This window comes from Lynx canadensis, chromosome C1 (assembly GCF_007474595.2).
Source record: "Lynx canadensis isolate LIC74 chromosome C1, mLynCan4.pri.v2, whole genome shotgun sequence".
In the NCBI taxonomy this organism is placed as follows: domain Eukaryota; kingdom Metazoa; phylum Chordata; class Mammalia; order Carnivora; family Felidae; genus Lynx; species Lynx canadensis.
Genome location: NC_044310.1, coordinates 63,080,517 through 63,102,433, shown reverse-complemented (window position 1 = coordinate 63,102,433; position 21,917 = coordinate 63,080,517). Strand labels below are relative to the sequence as shown.

The 21,917-nt window shown below is 35.8% G+C and overlaps 1 protein-coding gene across 1 annotated transcript; it reads left to right on the top strand.

The window, feature by feature from the left end:
- The first annotated feature begins 987 nt into the window (after positions 1-987).
- On the top strand, positions 988-21,872 carry ASB17 (ankyrin repeat and SOCS box containing 17). The gene is made up of 3 exons (XM_030327370.1): positions 988-1,388; positions 19,424-19,703; positions 21,666-21,872. The coding sequence occupies exons 1-3, from the start codon at positions 988-990 to the stop codon at positions 21,870-21,872; spliced, it is 888 nt and encodes a 295-aa protein (XP_030183230.1).
- The last annotated feature ends 45 nt before the right edge of the window (positions 21,873-21,917 follow it).

Genomic DNA, 21,917 nt, shown 5'->3' with positions numbered 1-21,917 from the left:
TGGTTTTCAGAAAGATGACAATAGTTACTAGTTTTTCCTGCTATCCTGGGGAGAGCTTAGAGCTTACAGAATTAAATGCAGTATTAGTGGAAGTATATTATAGTAAACCCAAGTTATAATTTCCTTTTACTAAAGAAACATTATTTCCTGTGATCTAAAGAAGAAAAATGTTGAGAAGGATAAAGAAAACATTTAAAATTGCTAATAAATACATGTAAGGTATTAAATTTAACAGAAAGATGGCCGAAGCATAAACTACTAAACAGTGATAAAACAACCATATTTCCCCTTTATTTTCCTGGAACAAGGATGCCACAACAAGCTTGATATACCTTTAATGTACAAACTGTATATGTTCTGCCTAATTTATAGAGGAACAATATCTATAAAATTTTAAATTCTAAAACAAAGTTTCTGAATTTTGTTTAACACTGTATGTCAGATTTTCTCTCTGAGAATTAATACAGTGCCTTCTGGCAGGTCTCTTAACCTTCCTAAGTCTCAGTTTCTTCAACTATAAAATAAGGAAAATATCCTATGAGGTTTAAGTGAGAATGCAGTACTCATGCAAAACATGACAACCTAAAAGGAATAATCAACCTGGTTATTACTATTATTTTGTCTAATTTATAGACTGTATTTTCAGCACTTCATAAACATATATACTGGCTTGAGCTAAAGTTTTAGACTTAAAAATATTATATCTTAGCTGCCACACATGCCATGTATATCCAGTATGTCCCTCTCAAATGTCCCCAGTTACGTATATTATACCAAATTCCTGACCTATGCTGATGACAGATCACCATCTATTGTGATGTCATCCAGTACCTTATGGTAATATTTCATATGATATTTTTGTGGCTACAGCTTAAAGGGCACTTCCTGTTTGTGGAGTAAAGCCTACCACATTATCAAAATATGTAACTGAAGGATTACAGTATGACCTCCTGTGATTTGATTTCTATACTGTTGCCTTAAATAGCAATGAGTAAATCTTTCAAATTATGTCACAAGACTTCTTGTCCAAGAAGCAATATATTCTGCAATCTCATTGACAAAATTGTTAAAAGACCATCCTTGCAGTTTTTGGGTCAGTGGGGATATCACTGTTACGAACCTAGGATTTACAGAACCCTGGCAAAAATTCTGAGGTATGTCGACTTGGATGGGTTTGACATACTACTCTCAGACTATATTGCATTTGTGGAAAAATCAGGATACCGTTTTGAACTGAATTTTAATCTTGAATTTACTGAAATATGTGTGAATACTATTCTTTACTGGGTTTTTGCGAGGAAGGGTAATCCTGACTTTGTGGAATTGCTTCTCAAGAAAACAAAGAACTATGTTCAAGATAGAAGTTGTAACCTGGCACTGATATGGAGGTAATAATCTCATGTTTTTACCATAAAAGGACAAAATTTCTCTTTGGGAGATTATATTACTTCTTTTTTTTTCTCAAATAAATATGCCTGGTGGCTATAAGGATAAGGAATCCTAACTTGATTGCTCATCCATTTGTACACTCCTCATTATTTGTTCAATAAATGTTCCCCTATATGTACATTACTATGTACCAATAAATTGCTAGTGGTTCTGCTCTATAAAGTATACATGCTAGTGCTCAAGGTAATGGCATGTTAGACAACTTAGATTTCTCTAACTAAACAAAGACATTGTTTGGGGTAATACTGTGATCTCTTCTTGAGAATACCGATAATGCGTATCTATCTAGTACATATAAAAAATGACTTTCAAAGTATAATTCAGAATACACACACACATTCACTCTGTAATAGTTAATAACATAATAATTCCCTATTCATATGTTAAGCATTGATAAATTTGACTCCAAATTCTCCAGAATTGAGCACAAAGCAAGTTAAATACTTGATTAAGTCTGTCGGAGAACCAAATTTTCATAGTCTGAACATGTCAATCTAGCTAATGAACGAGGATCTTATAGAATATAATATTCAATGTGACCTCTTTGTAAAGCCCATAATATGTATTTTAAAGTTACTCAGTTTGTACTAACTCCAATATACTCTTCAGTTTTTGGTACTAGTTTGATTAGAACAAATGCGCATTTGTTCATTCATTCAATAAATTATTTATCTACCACCTTACTATGCATAAGGCATTCTACTAGCTAGGCACAATGAATAGAGTATGAATGCAGTGAAAAACAAGACAGATAAGATCAGTTAAAGACTCAACCAATTTAGATTCTGCCTGAAGCAGAGGTGTTCTCTTGATTGGGTATCACTATGGTATTGGAGAATCACTAGATTGCTTTCCTTAATGATCACCCAAGTACATAATCTGATAGCTGCAGTCTGGAATATCAATAAATAAAATCCCCAAACAATATTTTTTGATTGCTTTAAGGACCATTATATTTAGCTATAGCAAAGATCAGCAGCTTCTAAAACTGAGTGTCCCTAGCTGGGCCAAGTAATGCCTATGTATATCCCTGGTAGGCTCATGGGAAAGAAAAATAGAGTAAAACAGAAGAAGAGAAGAAAAACTTCAAAGTGTTTTAAATAGAAGGCAAAAGGGGAGGAAGGATAATGAAAGAAACACACACAGTGGGATATGATACAGTGCCATTAACAAGTGTCTTAAGTGACAGTTTTAAAATCAAGAAATTCTAACTTAGATGCATCCACAAGGTGAAACACATTACTGGCCAATTCTATGTACCATGACATCATCTGGATCTTTCAGTATCATCGAATTTCAGATTCAGATGGGATCTAAGAATTCATTAGCAAACCTTCACCCTGGGCAGCAACTCTATATCAAACATCCCTGGGTGATGCTCATATGATCTCTGCTTGAACAACTCTAGTAGTAGTGAGTTAACTATTTCATGAGGTAAACCATCCCTTTGCCCAGGGCCCCTTCTTTTTTCCAGGTATACCCTTTCCCTCAAAGATTTTACCCAGCCCCAGGACTTAAATACTATGTATATATATATATATGTGTATATATATATATATATATATATATATATATATATATATGAATGACTCTTCAGTCTTTATCTTCACCCCTGACCTCTCCTCTGAGCTCCAGACTCCTTCTATATGAATTTGTCTATTCAACATCTCCACAAGTCACCTCAAACTTAACAGAAATAAAACAGAACATTGATCTAACTCATTCTCCCCTTGTCAACCTGCTCCTTCTCCTGAATTCCCCACTTGATTAATGGCCCCTATTGTTCTATCCTGTTGCTCAAGTTAGAAATTCAGGATTTATTCTTGGTTCTTCTTCTTTCACCAACACATCAGCAAGTACTTTTGACTCTGTCTCCAAAACATATCCCTCTTAGCTAAACATCTTTTCATTTCCTCCATTTCTAACCTAGGTGAAGCCATATTCACCTCTTGCCTAGGCAACCGCTATAGACTGCTCGAGTCTTTCAGCTTCCACTCTTCCCTCTCAAACTCTGTAATCTATTCTTGACTCAGAACCCTGTGGAAACCTTATAAAAACTGAAATATGTCATACCACTTGTGCTTAAAATCTTCCAAAACTTTCCCACTACAAGTGGAATAAAATTCAAACTCAATACCCATTGTTTAAAAGCCCTACATGATCTGACCTCTCACTATATCAACCAAATCCAATCTCATGTCATTCTTCCCCCTTGAGCACTATATCCAGCCATACAGACCCTTTTGTTTCTTGAATATCTTCAATTTCATTCCTGTCTGAAGGCCCTGTAGTAACTGTTTACCTCCAAGTGAAAGAAGTCAGACTGAGAAAGACAAATATCATATGATTTCACTCATATGTGGAATCTAATTAGCAAAACAAATGAATAAAGAAAAACAGAAAAATACCCATAAATACAGGGAACAAACTGATGGTTGCCAGAGGGAAGGGCATAGAGGGATGGGTCATATGGGTGAAGGGGACTGGGAGATACAAGCTTCCAGTTATGGAATGAGTAAGTCGCAGGAATAAAAGGCACAACATATAGAATATAGTTAATTATACTGTAATAGCATTGTATGGTGATAGATGGTAGCTACATTTGTGGTGAGCATAGCATAAAATGCATAAACTTGTTGAGTTACTGTGATGTACACGTGAAACTAATGTAACATTGTATGTCAATTATGCTCAAATTTAAAAAACTAAAATTGAAAAAAAAAAACAGTGTTCCCTCTGCCTGGAAATTTCTTCACTCAGTTCTTCCAATGGTTAGTTCCTTTTTATCAGCTGGAACACAGTATAAATGTCATCTCTTCAGACAGGTGGTCACACCTTCTAAAGAAGCCACTCATTCAAATATCATAACACTATTTAATTCTCTACACAACATCGATCACTATATGCTCATTTGCTGCTGCTGGTCCCCCCCGCCAACTGATTTGTTCACTGTCCACTGTCATTAAAAGTAAGCTCCATGAAGGGTGCCTGGGTGGCTCAGTCAGTTAAGCGTTTGGCTTAGGTCCATGATCTCATGATTTACGGGTTTGAGCCCTGCATTGGGCTCTGTGCTGACAGCTCAGAGCCTGAAGCCTGCTTCAGATTCTGTGTCTCCCTCTCCCTCTGCCCCTCCTCCACTCACATTCTGTCTCTTTCTCTCTCAAAAATAAGTAAACATTAAAAAATTAAAAAAAAAAAGTAAGCTCCATGAGAGGAAAAAATCTCAACTACTTCCTCAACATTGAATCCTCAATGCCAAGAACTATGTACATACACAGAAAGTGCTCAATCAAGATTTTGTTGAATGACAAAGTGAACTTTTTATGCAACGTTATTAGATATTTCTTCCTCATAGTGCATTGCAATCTGTCTCCATTTCTCCAGTTCTGCCCCCAGAACTATAGAGAACAAAGTCTATTTCTCTCCTACATGAAGATCTCTCAGATATTTGAACACAGCTAATATGTCCCCAAAATGAATATCTTAAGTTTCCTATTATCTGTTGTTCTTTATTCCTAAAGCAGCATCATTTTTTGGTCACCCTCCTCTGCATACACTCCAATATGATAATTTTCTTATTATAATAAGGAAGTGTCTGAATAAGTCCTTGAAGGGGAGGAGATAGAATGAGGGAAAGGAACTTAAGTTTGTTCATTTTTACAACAAACCTGCAATATTAATCTAAATGCCACTGTATGACAGTCTACAAGTGATTAAAGAGAGATGATGTCATTCAGTTAAAATAACAATAATCATTTATTAAGAATTTTCTAAGTGCCAAGCACTGTGTTATTTGATGGGAATACTAAAATAAAATAGCCATATATCCTGATTTTGGAGAGCTCACAGACTAGTAAGTGAACAATAAATATTGTAATTATACCATAAATGCAAACACAAAAGCATGTGCAGGTGGAGAGAACAGAGAAACGAGTTGTTAAACACTACTGTGGAGGAGTAGATACAAGACTATCTAGAAGATAGGATATCTTAAATTGGTTTTTAAAAAATGAAAGGGAATCTTCTGTTCTTTTCCCTTGAAGAATTGTAATCTAGGCAGAGGCAGGATGACTAAAACCAAAGGAGACACAAACAACATGTTGCATCCAGTGATTATGGACAATTGCTAGAAAGTGAGATAGGAAATCAGGTAGTAGCAGGATATGAAGCCTAGAAGTGAAAGCTTGCAGGATTTTGTAGGCCATACTAAGGAATTTGAAATTTACACCATGAGTGATGCCTAACTAGTGAAGGTCAGACTTGTAGTATGAAAAGATTCATCAGCTCCCATTTGAAGACTAGACTGTAGGAAGGGGCTAGAGGCAAGGAGACCAGTCAGAAGGCTGCTCAAATACTCCGGCACAATGACAGTTCCAGACCTTCTATATAAAAACGGTTGGGGAAAGTAATCTTATCAAAAAGGTGTAGATGGTTAGAGAAGTTGCTTGAAACTGAATTTGCATAATGGGCACCCCATGCTAACTTAGCTTACATGTGTATATAATAGTTTGGGGAAAAGAACTAATTCTGCTCTGCCACCATCTTCTCCAACTCCTGGCTATGCTTTGATACCATAACAGTCCAGGTAAAACATAATAAGAAGTTTAACTAAATAGCAGTAGGGGAAAGAAGAAATAATTCAACTTAATAATTTAAGTTGAATAACAAAACATTGTAATTAGAAAAGAAGCATCAAAAAGAGAGAAGTGTTAATTTCAGATTTCTAAATTTTAAGACTGGTTGATGTTTGTATTAGTTTCCTCTTACTGTTGTAATAAAATTGCTACAAACGCAGTGGCTTAAGATGATACAAATGTATTCTTTTATAGTTCTGGAGGTCAGAAGCCCAAAATGAGGTTACTGGACTAAAATCTTTCTAGTGGCTCTTCAGGAGAATCTGTTCCCTACCGAGCTTCTAGAGGCTGCCTGAATTCCTTGGTTCATGGCCTCTTCCTCCATCTTCAAAGTCAGCACTGTAGAGTCATAACTCCTTCACTGGCTCTGCTTCTACTGTTCTCTGACACTTCTTGTAAGGACCCTTGTGATTTCATTGGGTCCACCTGCATTATCTCCCATCTTTTTTTTTAATGTTTATTTATTTATTTTGATGGGCGGAGGGGCAGAGAGAGAGAGAGAGAGAGAGAGAGAATGAATGAATTCCAAGCAGGCTCTACTCTCAATGCAGAGCCCAATGCAGGGCTCAGTCTCGCAGACTATTAGATTATGACCTGAGCTGAAATCAAGAGTTGGAGGCTTAACCAACTGAGCCACCCTAGCACCCCTCAAGATCCTTATCTTAATTACATCTGCAAAATCCATTTTGCCATTTTGAGAGGCATTATTCAGTCTACCATAATGGTCATACCACAAACCTATCAAGATTATTGCAAAGGATCTAAAAAGCCAGGTTGGTACATAGGAGTTTGCATTACCTAAGAGATATCCAGGTACAGATAAGCAGTAGGTGATTAGATAGTGTCATACTTGAGTCTCTTTCTTTTACATTCCACATCTTGTATGTCAGGATATCTGTTGGTTCTACCTTCAAACAGTATACAGAATCTGACTATTTCTACTGTTATTGGCTGGCACCAAGTAATTTTCCTCCTCATATAAATTTCCTCCTCATATAAATAATTTTCCTCCTCAGAATAAATTCTCAACAAATATAAGATCACATTGCTTTTCTACTCAAAATCTCTAATGGCTCCTCCATTCCACTTAGAGTAAAAGATGAAGTCCTTTCAGTGATCTACAAGGCTCTACATGATGTGGCATCCCATTATCTCTGTTCTTGTTTCCTACTACTCCTCAGCCTTGTCACTCTTTCAGCTACACTGGCTCCCTTACTCTTCCCTCACCACTCCAGGAACACTCACCTGCCTTAGGGTCCTTAAATATCCAAGTGGTCAATTTCTTGATCTCCTTATTCTTCATCCAAATGTCATCTCTCAGTAATTCCCTCTCCTATCATCCTATTTTAAAATTGGAAAATACCCTCAGTACACCCTCCAGCACTTTCACACTTCCTACACTGCTCTACTTTTTTTCTTATCAAGTCTTCTAACATATTATAAAATTTGCTTTTCTGCGATGTCTATTCTGTATTGTCTGTTTTGTCTCACTACAATACAAGCAGGAAAGTAGGCATCTTTATTATTTTCATTCACATATCCCAAGCACCTAAAACAGTATTTGGCATACAATATGCATTCAATAAATATTTGCTGAATAAGTTAATAGACAGTAATTAAAGTTATGGTCATGGATGAAATTGCCTAAGAACATAAATCAAATGAATTAGTCAAAAGGCCATATCTTCTTTACTTATGTTAAGTGGAAAGAAAGAGGAACCAGTAAAAGATTATTGACAAGGAATAGCCAAAGAGGCAGGTGGATAGCTTGGTGAAAACAGCCTTACTAAGTTAGGACAAAACGTGGCTCCAAGAAAGTCAACTGTGCTAAATATCAGAAATAAAATTATTATAGAGAAGCATCTCTTAAATTTAGTGGCTAAAAACTAAAGGAGAAGGAGTAGGAAAAAGTAGAAATAATTAGTATAGCTACAAAACTGAATCATTCTCTGCATGTCTATATGGAAATATTATGCCCCATTTAATAAGCATATATGACAGGTTTTCAGACACAGAGGGTTCAGTTCATTAACTTCACATTTAAAAACTAATTCTTGCTGTGCTCGCCTTACTCCATCCATATAAGTATTGCCATAATTAACTGTCAGTACAGATTAAGCAAATTTTGGTTTATAGTAACATGTTCTTTAAACATGAGGATTAATCATGTCATTTGGGTACAGATTAGACTTTTAAATCTCATTTTAAACCTATTTGAGTTTTAGTTATGTTTTCAACATTTGTGGTCTAAAATATCTTCTAAAGGTAGTATCAATCTTAATGACTTAAAATCAACTAATATCTCTAAATCTTAACCAGGACCACTTATGCTATCTTTGTCCTGTAAATCCCCTGAATTCCTATACTTACAAGATTCTTAGTCAAATATCTTAAGAGTGAGCAAGATCAGAGGTGGTTCAAGATGACAGTGTAGGAGAATCCTAAACTCATCTCCTCCAGTGGATACAACATAATCTACAGCTACATATGCAACAATTCCCCCTGAAAACAAAAAACGAAAAAAAACCCCAAAACTTAGCCGAACAGATCCTCCACAACGAAAGATTAACAGGCCACATTTAGATGGGTAAAAGAAGCAGAGACATCGTCTTACCAAAACCCCACCCCCAACACATTGACTTACAGACTGGAAGAGTCAAGGGGGATCTCACAAATAACACAGCTTCTCTGCAAAGAGAAAGGGGTTTGTGCCCCACATCAGACACTCCAACCCTTGAGACTTGCATTGGAGAGATGAACTCCCAACATATCTGGCTTTGAAACCAGCAGGATTTATGTCCAGAAGAAATAGGGCTGTAGGGAATGGAGATTCCACTCTTAGCAGACTCACAAGCAGACTCATTCACTTTGGGACCAAGTACAAAAGTTGCAGATTGAAAAATGCCTAGAGCATATGTGAAGGAGATTCATTTGCTAACCTTAAGTTATCTGCCAGAGGGGCAGAAACCTGTTGAGACTCTCCAAGAGCAAAGGTACCAGCGGGCATCTTTTCAGCATTCACCATCTACTTTGCTAGTGCCAGCACAAATAGGTACCAACCATCTTTGCACTATCCCTCTACCTTACTGTCTACAAGAAACTCATTTCATGTATAAGGACACACACAGACTGAAAGTAAGGGATGGAATAAAATGTTTCATGCAAATGGAAACCCTCCCCCACAAAAAAGTTAGGGTAGCTGTACTTATATCAGATAAAATAGGCTTTAAAACAGACAAAAATGGGCATTAAATAAAAATAAAGGGGCTAATCCAAAAAGAAGATCTAACATTTGTAAATATTTATGCACTCAACATAGAAGATCTAAACATAAAACATATATAAAAAATTGACAGCAGTAAAACAATAGAAAGGGACCCTATTTACATCAATTGATTGACCATTCAGACACAAAATCAATAAGAAAACATCAACCTTAAGTGACACATTACACCATATGGACTACACACACACACACACACACACACACACACACACACACAAACACAGAACACTGCATACAAAAGCAAGAAAATATACATTCTTCCCAAGTACACATGGAATATTCTCCAGGATAGATTATGTTAGGTCACAAAACAAATCACAATAAATCCAAGAAGATTGAAATCATATCAAGCATCTTTTCCAACTACAATGATATGACACTATAAATAAATTATAAGAAGAACATTGGAAAAATCACAAATATGTGGAGATTTGAAAATGTACTACTGGAGTGCCAGGGGGGCTCAGTTGGTTAATTGTCTGACTTCAGCTCAGGTCATGATATCACCTTTCATGATCTCACCTTTCAGGCCCCACATCAGGTTCTGTGCTACAAGTGCAGAGCCTGCTTGGGATTCTCTCTACCTCTCTCTCTGCCCCTCCGCCATGCTCATGAGCTCTCTTTCAAATAAAACTTAAAAAAAATGCTGCTGAACAACCAATGTGTCAACAAAGAAATGAAAGGAGAAATCAAAAAATACCTTGAGAAGGGCGCTTGGGTGGCTCAGTTGGTTAAGCGTCTGACTTCAGCTCAGGTCACAATTTCATGGCTCAGGAGTTCTAGCCCCGTGTAGGGCTCTGTGCTAGCAGCACAGAGCCTGGAGCCTGCCTGGAGTCTCTCTCTGTCCCTCCACTGCTCATGCTTTCTCTCTCTCTCAAAAACAAATAAACATTAAAAGAATTTTTTAAACACCTTGAGATAAATGAAAATAGAAATACAACTTACCAAAATCAATGAAATGCAGCAAAAGCAGTTCGAATTGGGAAGATTATAGTGATACAGGCCTACTTCAAAAAAAACCAAAAACAAAAACAAAAAACAAGACAAATCTCAAATAAACTAACTTTACACCAAAAGGAACTAGAAGGGGTGCCTGGGTGGCTCAGTCGGTTAAGTGGCCGACTTCAGCTCAGGTCATGATCTTGCGGTCTGTGAGTTCGAGCCCCACGTCGGGCTCTGTGCTGACAGCTCAGAGCCTGGAGCCTGTTTCGGATTCTGTGTCTCCCTCTCTCTGACCCTCCCCCATTCATGCTCTGTCTCTCTCTGTCTCAAAAATAAATAAACGTTAAGGGGCGCCTGGGTGGCGCAGTCGGTTAAGCGTCCGACTTCAGCCAGGTCACGATCTCGCGGTCCGGGAGTTCGAGCCCCGCGTCGGGCTCTGGGCTGATGGCTCAGAGCCTGGAGCCTGTTTCCGATTCTGTGTCTCCCTCTCTCTCTGCCCCTCCCCCGTTCATGCTCTGTCTCTCTCTGTCCCAAAAATAAATAAACGTTGAAAAAAAAAAAAAAAAAATAAATAAATAAACGTTAAAAAAAAATTAAAAAAAAACAACAAAAAACAAAAGGAACTAGAAAAAGAAAAACAAAGCTCAAAGCTATGAGAAGGACATAATATCAGAGCAAAAATTAAATGAAATAAAAACTAAAAATAAAACAAAAAAAGATCAATGAAACTAAGAACTGGTTTGCTGAAAAGATAAACAAAACTGACAAAACTTTAGTCAGATTCATCAAGAAAGAGTCCAAATAAAAAAGTCAGAAATGAAAGAAAAATTACAACTGATACCAAAGAAATACAAAGGATCATAAGAGACAATTATGAACAATTACACATCAATAGTCAACAACCTAAAAGAAATGGATAAATTCCTAGAAACAGTCTTCCAAGACTGAATCAATCATAAAGAAATAGAAAGCCTGAATAAACCAAATACTAGTATGCAGATTGAATCAATAATCACAAACCTCCCAACAAACAGAAGTCCAGGACCAGACAGCTTTACTTGAGTTCTGCTAAATATTCAAAGAAGATTAGATACCTATCCTTCTCAAACCCTTCCAAAAACTGAAAATGAGGGAACACTTCCAAACTCATTTTACAAGGCCGGAACTACCCTAATGGCAAAACCAGACACAGACACTGAAAATAAATATAAAAACTGAAATAATAGAAATAGAAATAATAAAAGAAAACAGCCCAATATCTCTGAAGAACACACATGCAAAAATCCTCAATAAAATATTAGCAAGACAAATTCAGCAATACATCAAAAGGATCACACATTATGATCAAGTAGGATTTATTACAGGGATGCAAAGATGGTTCAATACCTCCAAATCAATCAACATAAAATATCTCATTAACAAAATGAAGCATGAAAATTATATGATCATCTAAATAGATGAAGATAAAGCATTTGAAAAATTGAACATCCATTTATGATTTAAAAAACCCAACACAGTGGGTATAGACAGAAGGTACCTCAACATCATAAAGACTGTATATGACAAACCTACAACTAACATCATACTCAATGCTGAAAAGCTGAAAGCTTTTCCTTTAAGATAAGGAACAAGACAAGGATACCCATTCTCAACACTTTTAGTCAACATAGTATTAAAAATCGTAGACAGAAGAATTAGGTAGGTAGGTGGGTAGGTAGGTAAGTTAATTAATTAATTAATTAAAAGACATCCAAATTGGAAAGGAAAAAGTAAAACTGTCACCATATGTAGATGACATGATTTTCATTTACAAAGCCCTAAAGATTCCACCAAAGTAGTTAAAACTAATAAACTCAGTAAAGTTGCCATGTATAAAATCAATACACAAAAATCTGTTGCGGTTTTAAATACTGACAATGAACCATCAGCAAAACAAATTAAGAAAACAATCTCATTTACAACTGCTTCAAAAAGAATAAAATACCTAGAAATAAATTTAACCAAGATGGTGAAAGATCTGTACTCTGAAAACTATAAGACACTGATGAAAGAAACTGAAGAAGATACAAATAAGTGGAAAGATACTCTGTGCTTATGGATTGGAAGAATCAATATTATCAAAATGTTCATATGGTAATCTACAGATTCAATATGATCCCTATCAAAATTTGAATATCATTTTTCACAGAATTAGAACAACTCTAAAATTTGTATTGAACCAGAAAAGATCTTGAATAGTGAAAGTGGCCTTGAAAAAGAAAAAAAAAAAACTGGATGCATCATGCTCCCAGATTTCAAACTATTATTAAAAAGATAATAATCACATCACAACAGTATGGCATTATCATAAAAACAGACACACATACATCAATGGAACAAAAGAGAGAGACCAGAAATAAACCCATGCATATATAGTTAATTAATTTTATGAAAAAGGAGACAAGACTATATAATGGGAAATGATAGTCTCTTCAATAAATGATGTTGGGAAAACTGGTCAGACACAAAAGAATGAAACTGGACCACTGTCTTACACCACACACAAAAATTAACTCAAAATTGATTAAAAACCTGAATGTAAGACCAGAAACCACAAAACTCCTAGAAGAAAACACAGGCAATAATTTCCTTGACATTATTCTTGGCAATATTTTTTACAATCTGACTCCAAAGACAGTAGCAACAAAAGCAAAAGTAAGCTAAAAAGCTTCTGCATAGTGAAGCAAATCATCAATAAAACCAAAAGGTAACCCACTGAATAGGAAAAAATACTTGCAAATGATATATCTGATAAGGGGTTATTATCCAAAATATATAAAGAACTCATTCAACTCAATTTTTAAAAATTGTATTAAAAAGAGGTAAAGGATTGGGCACCTGGGAGGTTCAGTCAGTTAAGTATCTGACTTCAGTTCAGGTCATGATCTCACAGCTCATTCAAGCCCTGGGTCAGGCTCTGTGCTGACAGCTCAGAGCCTGGAGTCTGCTTGGGATTCGGTGTTTCTCTCCCCCCAGCCCCTCCCCTGCTTGCACTCTCTCTCTCTCTCTCTCTCTCCCCCAGTTAAAAAAAATAATAATAAACATTAAAAAAAATTGTTAAATGGGCAAAGGATCTGAAGAAACATTTTTCAAAAGATATACAGATGACTAACAGGCACATGAAAAGATGCTCAACATCACTAATCAGGGAAATGCAAATCAAAACTATGAGATATCATTTCACACCTGTCAGAATGGCTGTTATCAAAAAGACAAAAATTAACAAGTGTTGTCAAGGATATAAAGAAAAGGAAACCTCTTATGCAGTATTGGTGGGAATGAAAATTGGTGCAACCACTATGGAAAACAATATGGAGGTTCCTGAAAAAATTAAAAATAGAACTGCCATAGGATCCAGCAATTCTACTTCTGGGTATTTACCTGAAAAAACAAAACAAAACAAAAACAAAAACCCAAATTCAAAAAGATACATGCACCCCTTTGTTCATGACAGCATTATTTACAATAGCCAACATATAGAAACAACATAATGTCTATCGATGGATGAATGGATAAAGGAGATGTATTCAAAAGACCCTGAAGCCAAAGCAATCCCGAGAAAGAAAAACAAAACTGGAGGCTTCAGGATTCCAGATTTCAAGCTATATTACAAAGCTGTAGTCATCAAGAGAGTATGGTACTGGCACAAAAACAGACACGTGGGTCAATGGAACATAATAGAAAACCCAGAAATGGACCCACAACTATACAGTCACCTACTCTTCAACAAAGCACGAAATAACATACAAAAGAAAAAGAGTCTCTTCAACAAATGGTGTTAGGAGAACTGGACACTGACATGTAGAACAATGAAAGTGGAACACTTTCAGCACTGGATGCTGTATGTAAGTAATGAATACAGAAAAATAAATTCAAAATGGATGAAAGACCTAAATGTGAGACAAGAAACCATCAAAATACTAGAGAACACCGGCAGTGACCTCTTTGACCTTGGTCACAGCAACTTCTTCCTAGACACATTGCCAAAGGCAAGGAAAATAAAAGCAAACATGAACTATTGGGCTACTGGGACTTCATTAAGATAAAAAGCTTCTGCATAGTGAAGGAAACGATCAACAAAACTAAAAGGCAGCCTATGGAATGGGAGAAAATATTTGCAAACAACTTATCTGATAAAGGCTTAGTATCCCAAATCTATAAAGAACTTACAACTCAACACCCAAAAACCAAATAACCCAGTTAAGAAATGGGTTAGTATATGAATAGATACTTTTCCAAAGAAGACATCCAGATGGCTAACAGACACATGAAAAGATGCTAAACATCACTCATCATCAGGGAAACACAAATCAAAACCATGAGATAGCATCTCACACATTTCAGAATGGCAAAAATTAACAACACGAGAAACAACAGGTGTTGGTGAGGATGCAGAGAAAGGGGAACCCTCTTACACTGTTGGTAGAAATGCAAACTGGTACACTTTGGAGAATAGCATGGAGGTCTCTCCAAAAAACTAAAAAAAGGGGTGCCTGGGTGACTCAGTTGAGCATCTGATTCTTGATTTGGCTCAGGTCATGAGCCCCATATCACGCTCCATGATGACAGTGCGGATCCTTCTTGGAATTCTCTTTCTCCCCTCTCTCTGCCCCTCCCCTGCTCATCTGTCTCTCTCTCTCTCTCAAAAATAAATAAACTTAAAACAAACAAACAAACAAACAAAAAGCACACTAAAAATAGAACTACCCTATGATCCAGCAATTGTACCATTAGGTATTTACCCAAAGGATACAAAAATACAGATCTGAAGGGTACATGCACCCCAATGTTTATACCAGCATTATCAACAATAGCCAAACTATGGAGAGAGCCCAAATGTCCATCAATTGATGAATGGATAAAGAAGATGAGAAATAGATATACAGATATATAGATACATAGATATAGAAAATATAGATACATAGATAGATAATGGAATATTACTCATCCATCAAAAAGAATGAAATCTTGCCATTTGCAATGATGTGGATGGAGCTAGCTATGCTAAGTGAAATAAATCAGAGAAAGATAAATACCATATGATTTCACTTATATGTGGAATTTAAGAAACAAAACAGATGAACACAAGGGAAGTTGGGGGGAAGAGAAGAGAGGGAAATAAACCACAAGAGATTCTTAATGACAGAGAACAAACTATGGGTTAACAGAGGGAAGTGGGTGGGAGATGGGCTAGATGGGTGATGGGTACTAAGGAGGACACTTGCTGTCTGGATGCTGTATGTAAGTGACGAATTACTGAATTCTACTCCTAAGGGGCCAGTAGTCCACTGTATGTTAATTAACTAAAATTAAAAAAAAAAAGATGTGATACACACACACACATTGAAATATGACTCAGACATAAAAAAGAATGAAATCTTGTCATTTGCAACAACATGGAATGACGTTGAGGGTATTATGCTAAGTGAAATGAGTTAGAGAAAGACAAATACCATATGATTTCACTTAAATACAGAATCTAAAAAACAAATCAAACATGCAAACAAAACTTATAGACACAGAACAGGTTGATGGTTGCTAGAGTGAAGAGGGGTTAGGGGTAGGTGTAATGGGTAAGGGGGTCAAGAAGTATAAACTTCCAGCTTAAAATAAATAACTCATGACAATGTAACTTATAACATGATTACTATAGTCAATAATATTTTATCACATGTTTGAAGGTTGCTGAGAGTAGATCTTCAAAGTTCTCATCACAAGAAAAAAATTTTTATAACTTTTCATGAGGACAGATGGTAACTAGACTTATTGTGATATTCATTTCACAATGTATACAAATATTGAATATTTTGTAGACCTGAAACTAATATGTTATATATCAATTATACTTCATCAAAAAAGATTAAAAAAAAGAGCAAGATGAATAATTCAGATTGTCTTTGAAAAATGGCAATAATTGTGCCTCACTAAAAGTCTTGTTAGATCCAGAAACCACCAAATAAATTTAATTATATATATATATATATATATATATTTCTGAATAATAGTAAAAAATCAATTAATAAATATTTAAATGTCTACTCTAGGGTAAGATTATAGGAATTTTGGGATATAATAGTGGATTAACCAGACAAAAAATTGTTGCCTTTGTGAAGATTTAATTTTTTTGCTCATCTTGCTTACCTATTTATTTTGAAGATGAGAAAATGAAAGATTAGAGACATTAAACAATTTGTCCAAAATGATATGGGCTTAATGGAGGAATATACAAAGTGTCACATAAAGAGGAAGATTAGGTCATCAAAGAAATCTTCACAAGAGTTTATTAGAGTCTTATACGATGAGCAAGACTTGTCCCAGAATTGAAAAGGGAGGGCAAGAGCATACAAATCAATGTGAAAAAGATGCATGCAATAGTTTTGGGAAAGTGAGTACCAATAAGCAAGGTAGGGAATGCAGAAGGAGAAGTAGTTTAGGAGTTCGATTGAGATACATATTGGAAGTATGTGTGAAAAAGATGAGATGTCCAGGGCAATACTGATCTGGAGATGATTCCCATGTGCACATTTACATACAGAACTTAGAAGCATATATTCAGTATCACTGGCAGAGTTACAGCAAAAACCCACTCTTTTTTTTTTTTAACTTTTTTTTTTTAATTTACTTTTGAGACAGAGAGAGACAGAGCATGAACGGGGGAGGGTCAGAGAGAGGGAGACACAGAATCCGAAACAGGCTCCAGGCTCCAGGCTCCAAACCGTCAGCACAGAGCCCGACGCGGGGCCCGAACCCACGGACCGCGAGATCATGACCTGAGCCGAAGTCGGCCGCCCAACCGACTGAGCCACCCAGACGCCCCATCCACTCTTTAATTTCTAATATACTACTCTCTACTACACCACACTATTTTTTTAAATCACAAAATCTTGGCATTTCAAGACTCAGTGAAGCTTTGGAGATGAACTGGTTGGTCTAGTGATTTTCAAATGGTTCTCCTGGAGCTCCTTGGGAATTACTACAAGGGAGGTATTTAGGACTTCTAAACACACTTCAACCAGAGAACTTATCAAACACAAAACATTCATTTTATACAGTTAGTTCAGGTATGATAATCCTCCAGTGTTGCTTTATGCTTATAAATGAAACATTCCTTCCAATCTTTTCATTGATAAATACCCACTAATCCTTCAAATCTTAGCTCCAGGATAACCTATAAATAATTGTTATTCCAGGTAAAGCGCTCCCCTTCAGCGCTTTTATAGCACACAAGAATGTTTCTATCCTAGCAATTATCATTTTGTGTTGTATTATTGAATTATTTATCCATTTTCCTTACTAGACTATGATAAGCATCTTGATATGAAGGACTGTAACTTTCATCTCTGTATATCTAGTACTCAGTACACTCTGGAAAATCAGGTGTTGAATAAATTAATCATGAACAAATGAATACATAAATGCATAAGAAAACTAAGACTCAGGGAGGTGGACTAACCCAACACCATAGAGCTAGTTAGGAGAATCAAAACCTAAAATCTAGAACCCTTAAATCTCCATTGTCTACCACATTATACCATGTTGCCTCCCTTATTAAGTACATGCAATCTTAAAGTTCCTCATTTTGAATAATGCTGTCCTTGCTCTACATAGTTGTCCAAAACCAGTATTTATAGTTTATATGCTGTTCTGCAAAACATATTAGTATTTTATTAGACCAATCAAGAGAATTCCAGAGACAAAAGATCATGAATGAAATTTCCATTGCTTTAGTCCTGTAAGTTATTTTTATTTGGCCAAATCAAGGCTTGATAATATAAAATCCACTGTGGGGGTGCCTGGCTGGCTCAGTGCATTAAGCACCTGACTTTTAGTTTCAACTCAGATCATGATCTTGAGGTTCATAAAATCAAACCCCGAGTCTGGCTCTGCACTGACACTGGGGAGCCTGCTTGTGATTCTCTCTCTCCCTCTTTCTCTGCCCCTCCCCCTCTAGCATGCACTTACACTCTCCAAATAAACTTTAAACAAATATATAAAATCCCTTGTAGTTGGTTATACCATGTCCTATCTACATATAGAGACCAATTGATTAGCAAACATAAATGTGCATTAACTGAAAGAATTGCAAAGACTACCTCAAATTAGAAAAAAAATAAAATAAAACTTTCATTGCTTCAACCTACCTGCAATTACCAACTCTAATTTTATTAAAGCAAAAAAAAAAAAAAAAATAGGGGATACATAGGTGGCTAAGTTGGTTAAATGTCTGACTTCAAAATGTTGATTTCGGCTCAGATTATGATCTCACAGTTTGTTGGTTCAAGCCCTGAGTCAGGCTCCATGCAGTGCAGGGCCTGCTTGGGATTCTGCATCGCTCCCTCCCTCCCTCTCTCTCTGCCCCCCTCTCAAAATAAAGTGAATAAAAAAATAGAATTAAGGTAATTGCACTTACTCTTTTCTCATCTAATCTCCAAACTCAATTCATGACTGATATATGATCAAGAAGAAAAGCAAACAAAAAAATTGTGTTGTTTTAATAAAGTGAAATTTTAAAAAAGCCTTTTTCCCTTTTATGTTTTAAATTTTCCAGAGCTACATGACTTTTATAATACTGGTTCTAGTAACAATGGATTTCTCCAATGAGAAACAAAATTGCTATTACTAAAAGTAAACACTTTCCACACATTTAAATCTTTTTTTGTTTGTTTTTACAAGTTCAAAGTTTAAATGTGTAATAAGGATTTTCTCATTTTTTAATTTACAGTTTGGTCTAGATTCATAGAGTGAAAAACCCTTGTTAAGACATACATTAAGGTAGGGGCGCCTGGGTGGTTCTGTCGGTTAAGGGTCCAGCTTGATTTCGGCTCAGGTCATGATCATTTAATGGCTCATGAGATACAGCTCTGTCAGTGCAGAGCCTGCTTGGGATTCTCTCTCTCTCAAAATAAATAAATATATTTTTAAGTCATATATAAGGGTAAAGTTACATTAAAAGTTATTTAAGACATTTAATACTTAAGATAATATTATTATTTTCCCATTACTGTTAAGAAAAAATGTTTACCACGTTTCTTAATTCTGTATTCAATGAAGTTTTTGTTTGTTTGATTCACAGAACTTTCACACCAGTATACTGTCCAAGCCCACTAAGTGGTATTACACCTTTACTCTATGTAGCTCAGACAAGACAATCTACTATCTTAAAAATACTCCTGCAATATGGAATCTTAGAAAGAGAAAAAAACCCTATCAACATTGTGATAACAATATTGCTCTACCCTTCAAGAGTGAGAATAATGGTTGATCATGAATTAGTAGACATCCAGGAAGATGCCAAAACATGTTTACAGCTATGTTCCAGAGTGCTTTCTGCCATTTCAATTAGGGAAATAGAGGTAAGCAAAATACTGTTCTTTGCATGTGGGCTCAAATATTGATCAATTTTAAGATTAAGTTGTGAGACAAGAATGAAGTTAACTTCTAATCTATGAACTATATCCAGTGAAAGATTAATCATTGAGTGTAGGCTTTTAAATTAAAAATAGGTAAAATCTAAATTATCTCAGACCTTAGTCCTTTATTTCATAATTTTGTCTTCTAAATATGAAATAATTTTAGCCCTTTATTTTACAATTTTTGTCTTCTAAATATGAAATCATTTAAAAAGTTAAATCTATAGTTTTAGTAGTTACTAAGTAGGTACATATTATTACATTTTAATTACATAACAACCTGTGTTCATTAGGATTTCTATGTCTTAACACAATAAAATAAAAATTTAATAGACCCTTTTGAAGAATATTTTAAAATGAGAGATTTTTTTCTCACAATCACATGCTGAGAAATAAAAATACAAAGGCTTAAAATATTTGTGCAACTGAAAATATCTGTCCCTCGGGGTGTCTGAGTGGCTCAGTTGGCTGAGCATCTGACGTTGGCTCAGGTCATGATCTCACCGTTCATGGGTCTGAGCCCCATGTTGGTTTTGTGCTGACAAGGTGGAGCCTGCTTTGGATTCTCTGTCTGCCTCTGCCTCTGTCCCTCCCCACCCCCCCACATGTGTGCTTTTTCTCTCAAAAATAAACATTAAAATTTTTTTAAAAAAATATCTATCCCTCAGTTTTATAAGCAGAGACTATTTTGCATACCTTAGCAATGATCCCAAGCACAGAGCTCAGTGCTAAGCATATACCGTTCTTTAATTAGCTGATTATTGAATAGATAATAAAATATCATATATCTTTTATTTATTTATTTTTAATGTTTATTTATTTTTGAGAGAGACAGAGACAGAATGTGAGTGGGTTAGGGGCAGAGAGGGAGGGAGACACAGAATCCGAAGCAGGCTCCAGGCTCTGAGCTGTCAGCACAGAGCCTGACGTGGGGCTTGAACTCAAGAACTGTGAGAGCATGACCTGAGCTGAAGTTGGACGCTCAAATGACTGAGCCGCCGAGGTGCCCCTTATATATCTTTTAAATAAAAGTACCATATAGTCTGTAGGGTGTAGGTTCTATTGGAGAAATCTCTCTGTAATACAGCAATGTCTTTTACTCTTAAGTCAACCGCATTAGCATTTGACTTCTAGAAGTAAATCTTTAAAAGGGATATCCTAACTAAAACTTAAAAATGTATCGTTTCATTTCGTTAAGCCTCCTATCAGGACTTCTCATGGTTTAGCAGTATTCTACAATAGAATCACCTAAGGGGACTTTTAGAATTTCTGTTGTTTGTACCCAACCTTAGATGAACTGAATCAATATTTCTGGAGTAAAATCTCAGTGTTGGTATATTTTAAAATCCCCTAGATAATTCAGTGTATAGCCAAGTTGACAACACTACTCTGGAAGGAAAAGCTGATAAAACTTAAGTGTGTGATTTGTCTAAAATGAAAAACATACACAGATTCATAGTTGTAAGAAATTATGTTTTGTGCCCTTAGACATATTATTTAAACTTTATATATCATTGTGAGAGTAAAATGGGAATAAAAATACTTTGGAAAAATGCTTAGGAAAAAATATAAGGGTTACATAAATTTAAAATCTATTTCTATTTTAATCTTTATTTATTTTTGAGACAGAGACAAAGTGTGAGCAAGGGAGGTAGCTGAGGGGAAGGAGACACAGAATCAGAAGCAGGCTCCAGGCCCTGAGCTGTCAGTATAGAGGCCGACACGGGGCCCGAACTCACGAACTGACTCAGGTCAGATCATGACCTGAGCTGAAGTTGGATGTTTAACCAACTGAGCCACCCAGGCGCCCCTATTTTCTGAATTTAAATACAAAATAAAAATATTGATAATTTGAACTAACCAATGATTAATGTTACAAAATTAAAATATCTCTCCTTTCTTCAGACACAACTAAGTTTAGGAAGACGTCCAATTATTTCTAACTGGCTGGACTACATTCCTTCAACAAGATACAAAGATCCATGTGAACTATTACATCTTTGCAGAATAACCATCAGGGCTCAACTACTGACCAACAATATGCTCCCAAATGGAATATTTTCACTTCTAATACCAGTTCGCCTGCAGAACTACCTGAATTTAGAAAGTTAATACACATCTGTGTCCTGAATTCTTTAAGGTACTCACCATTGTATG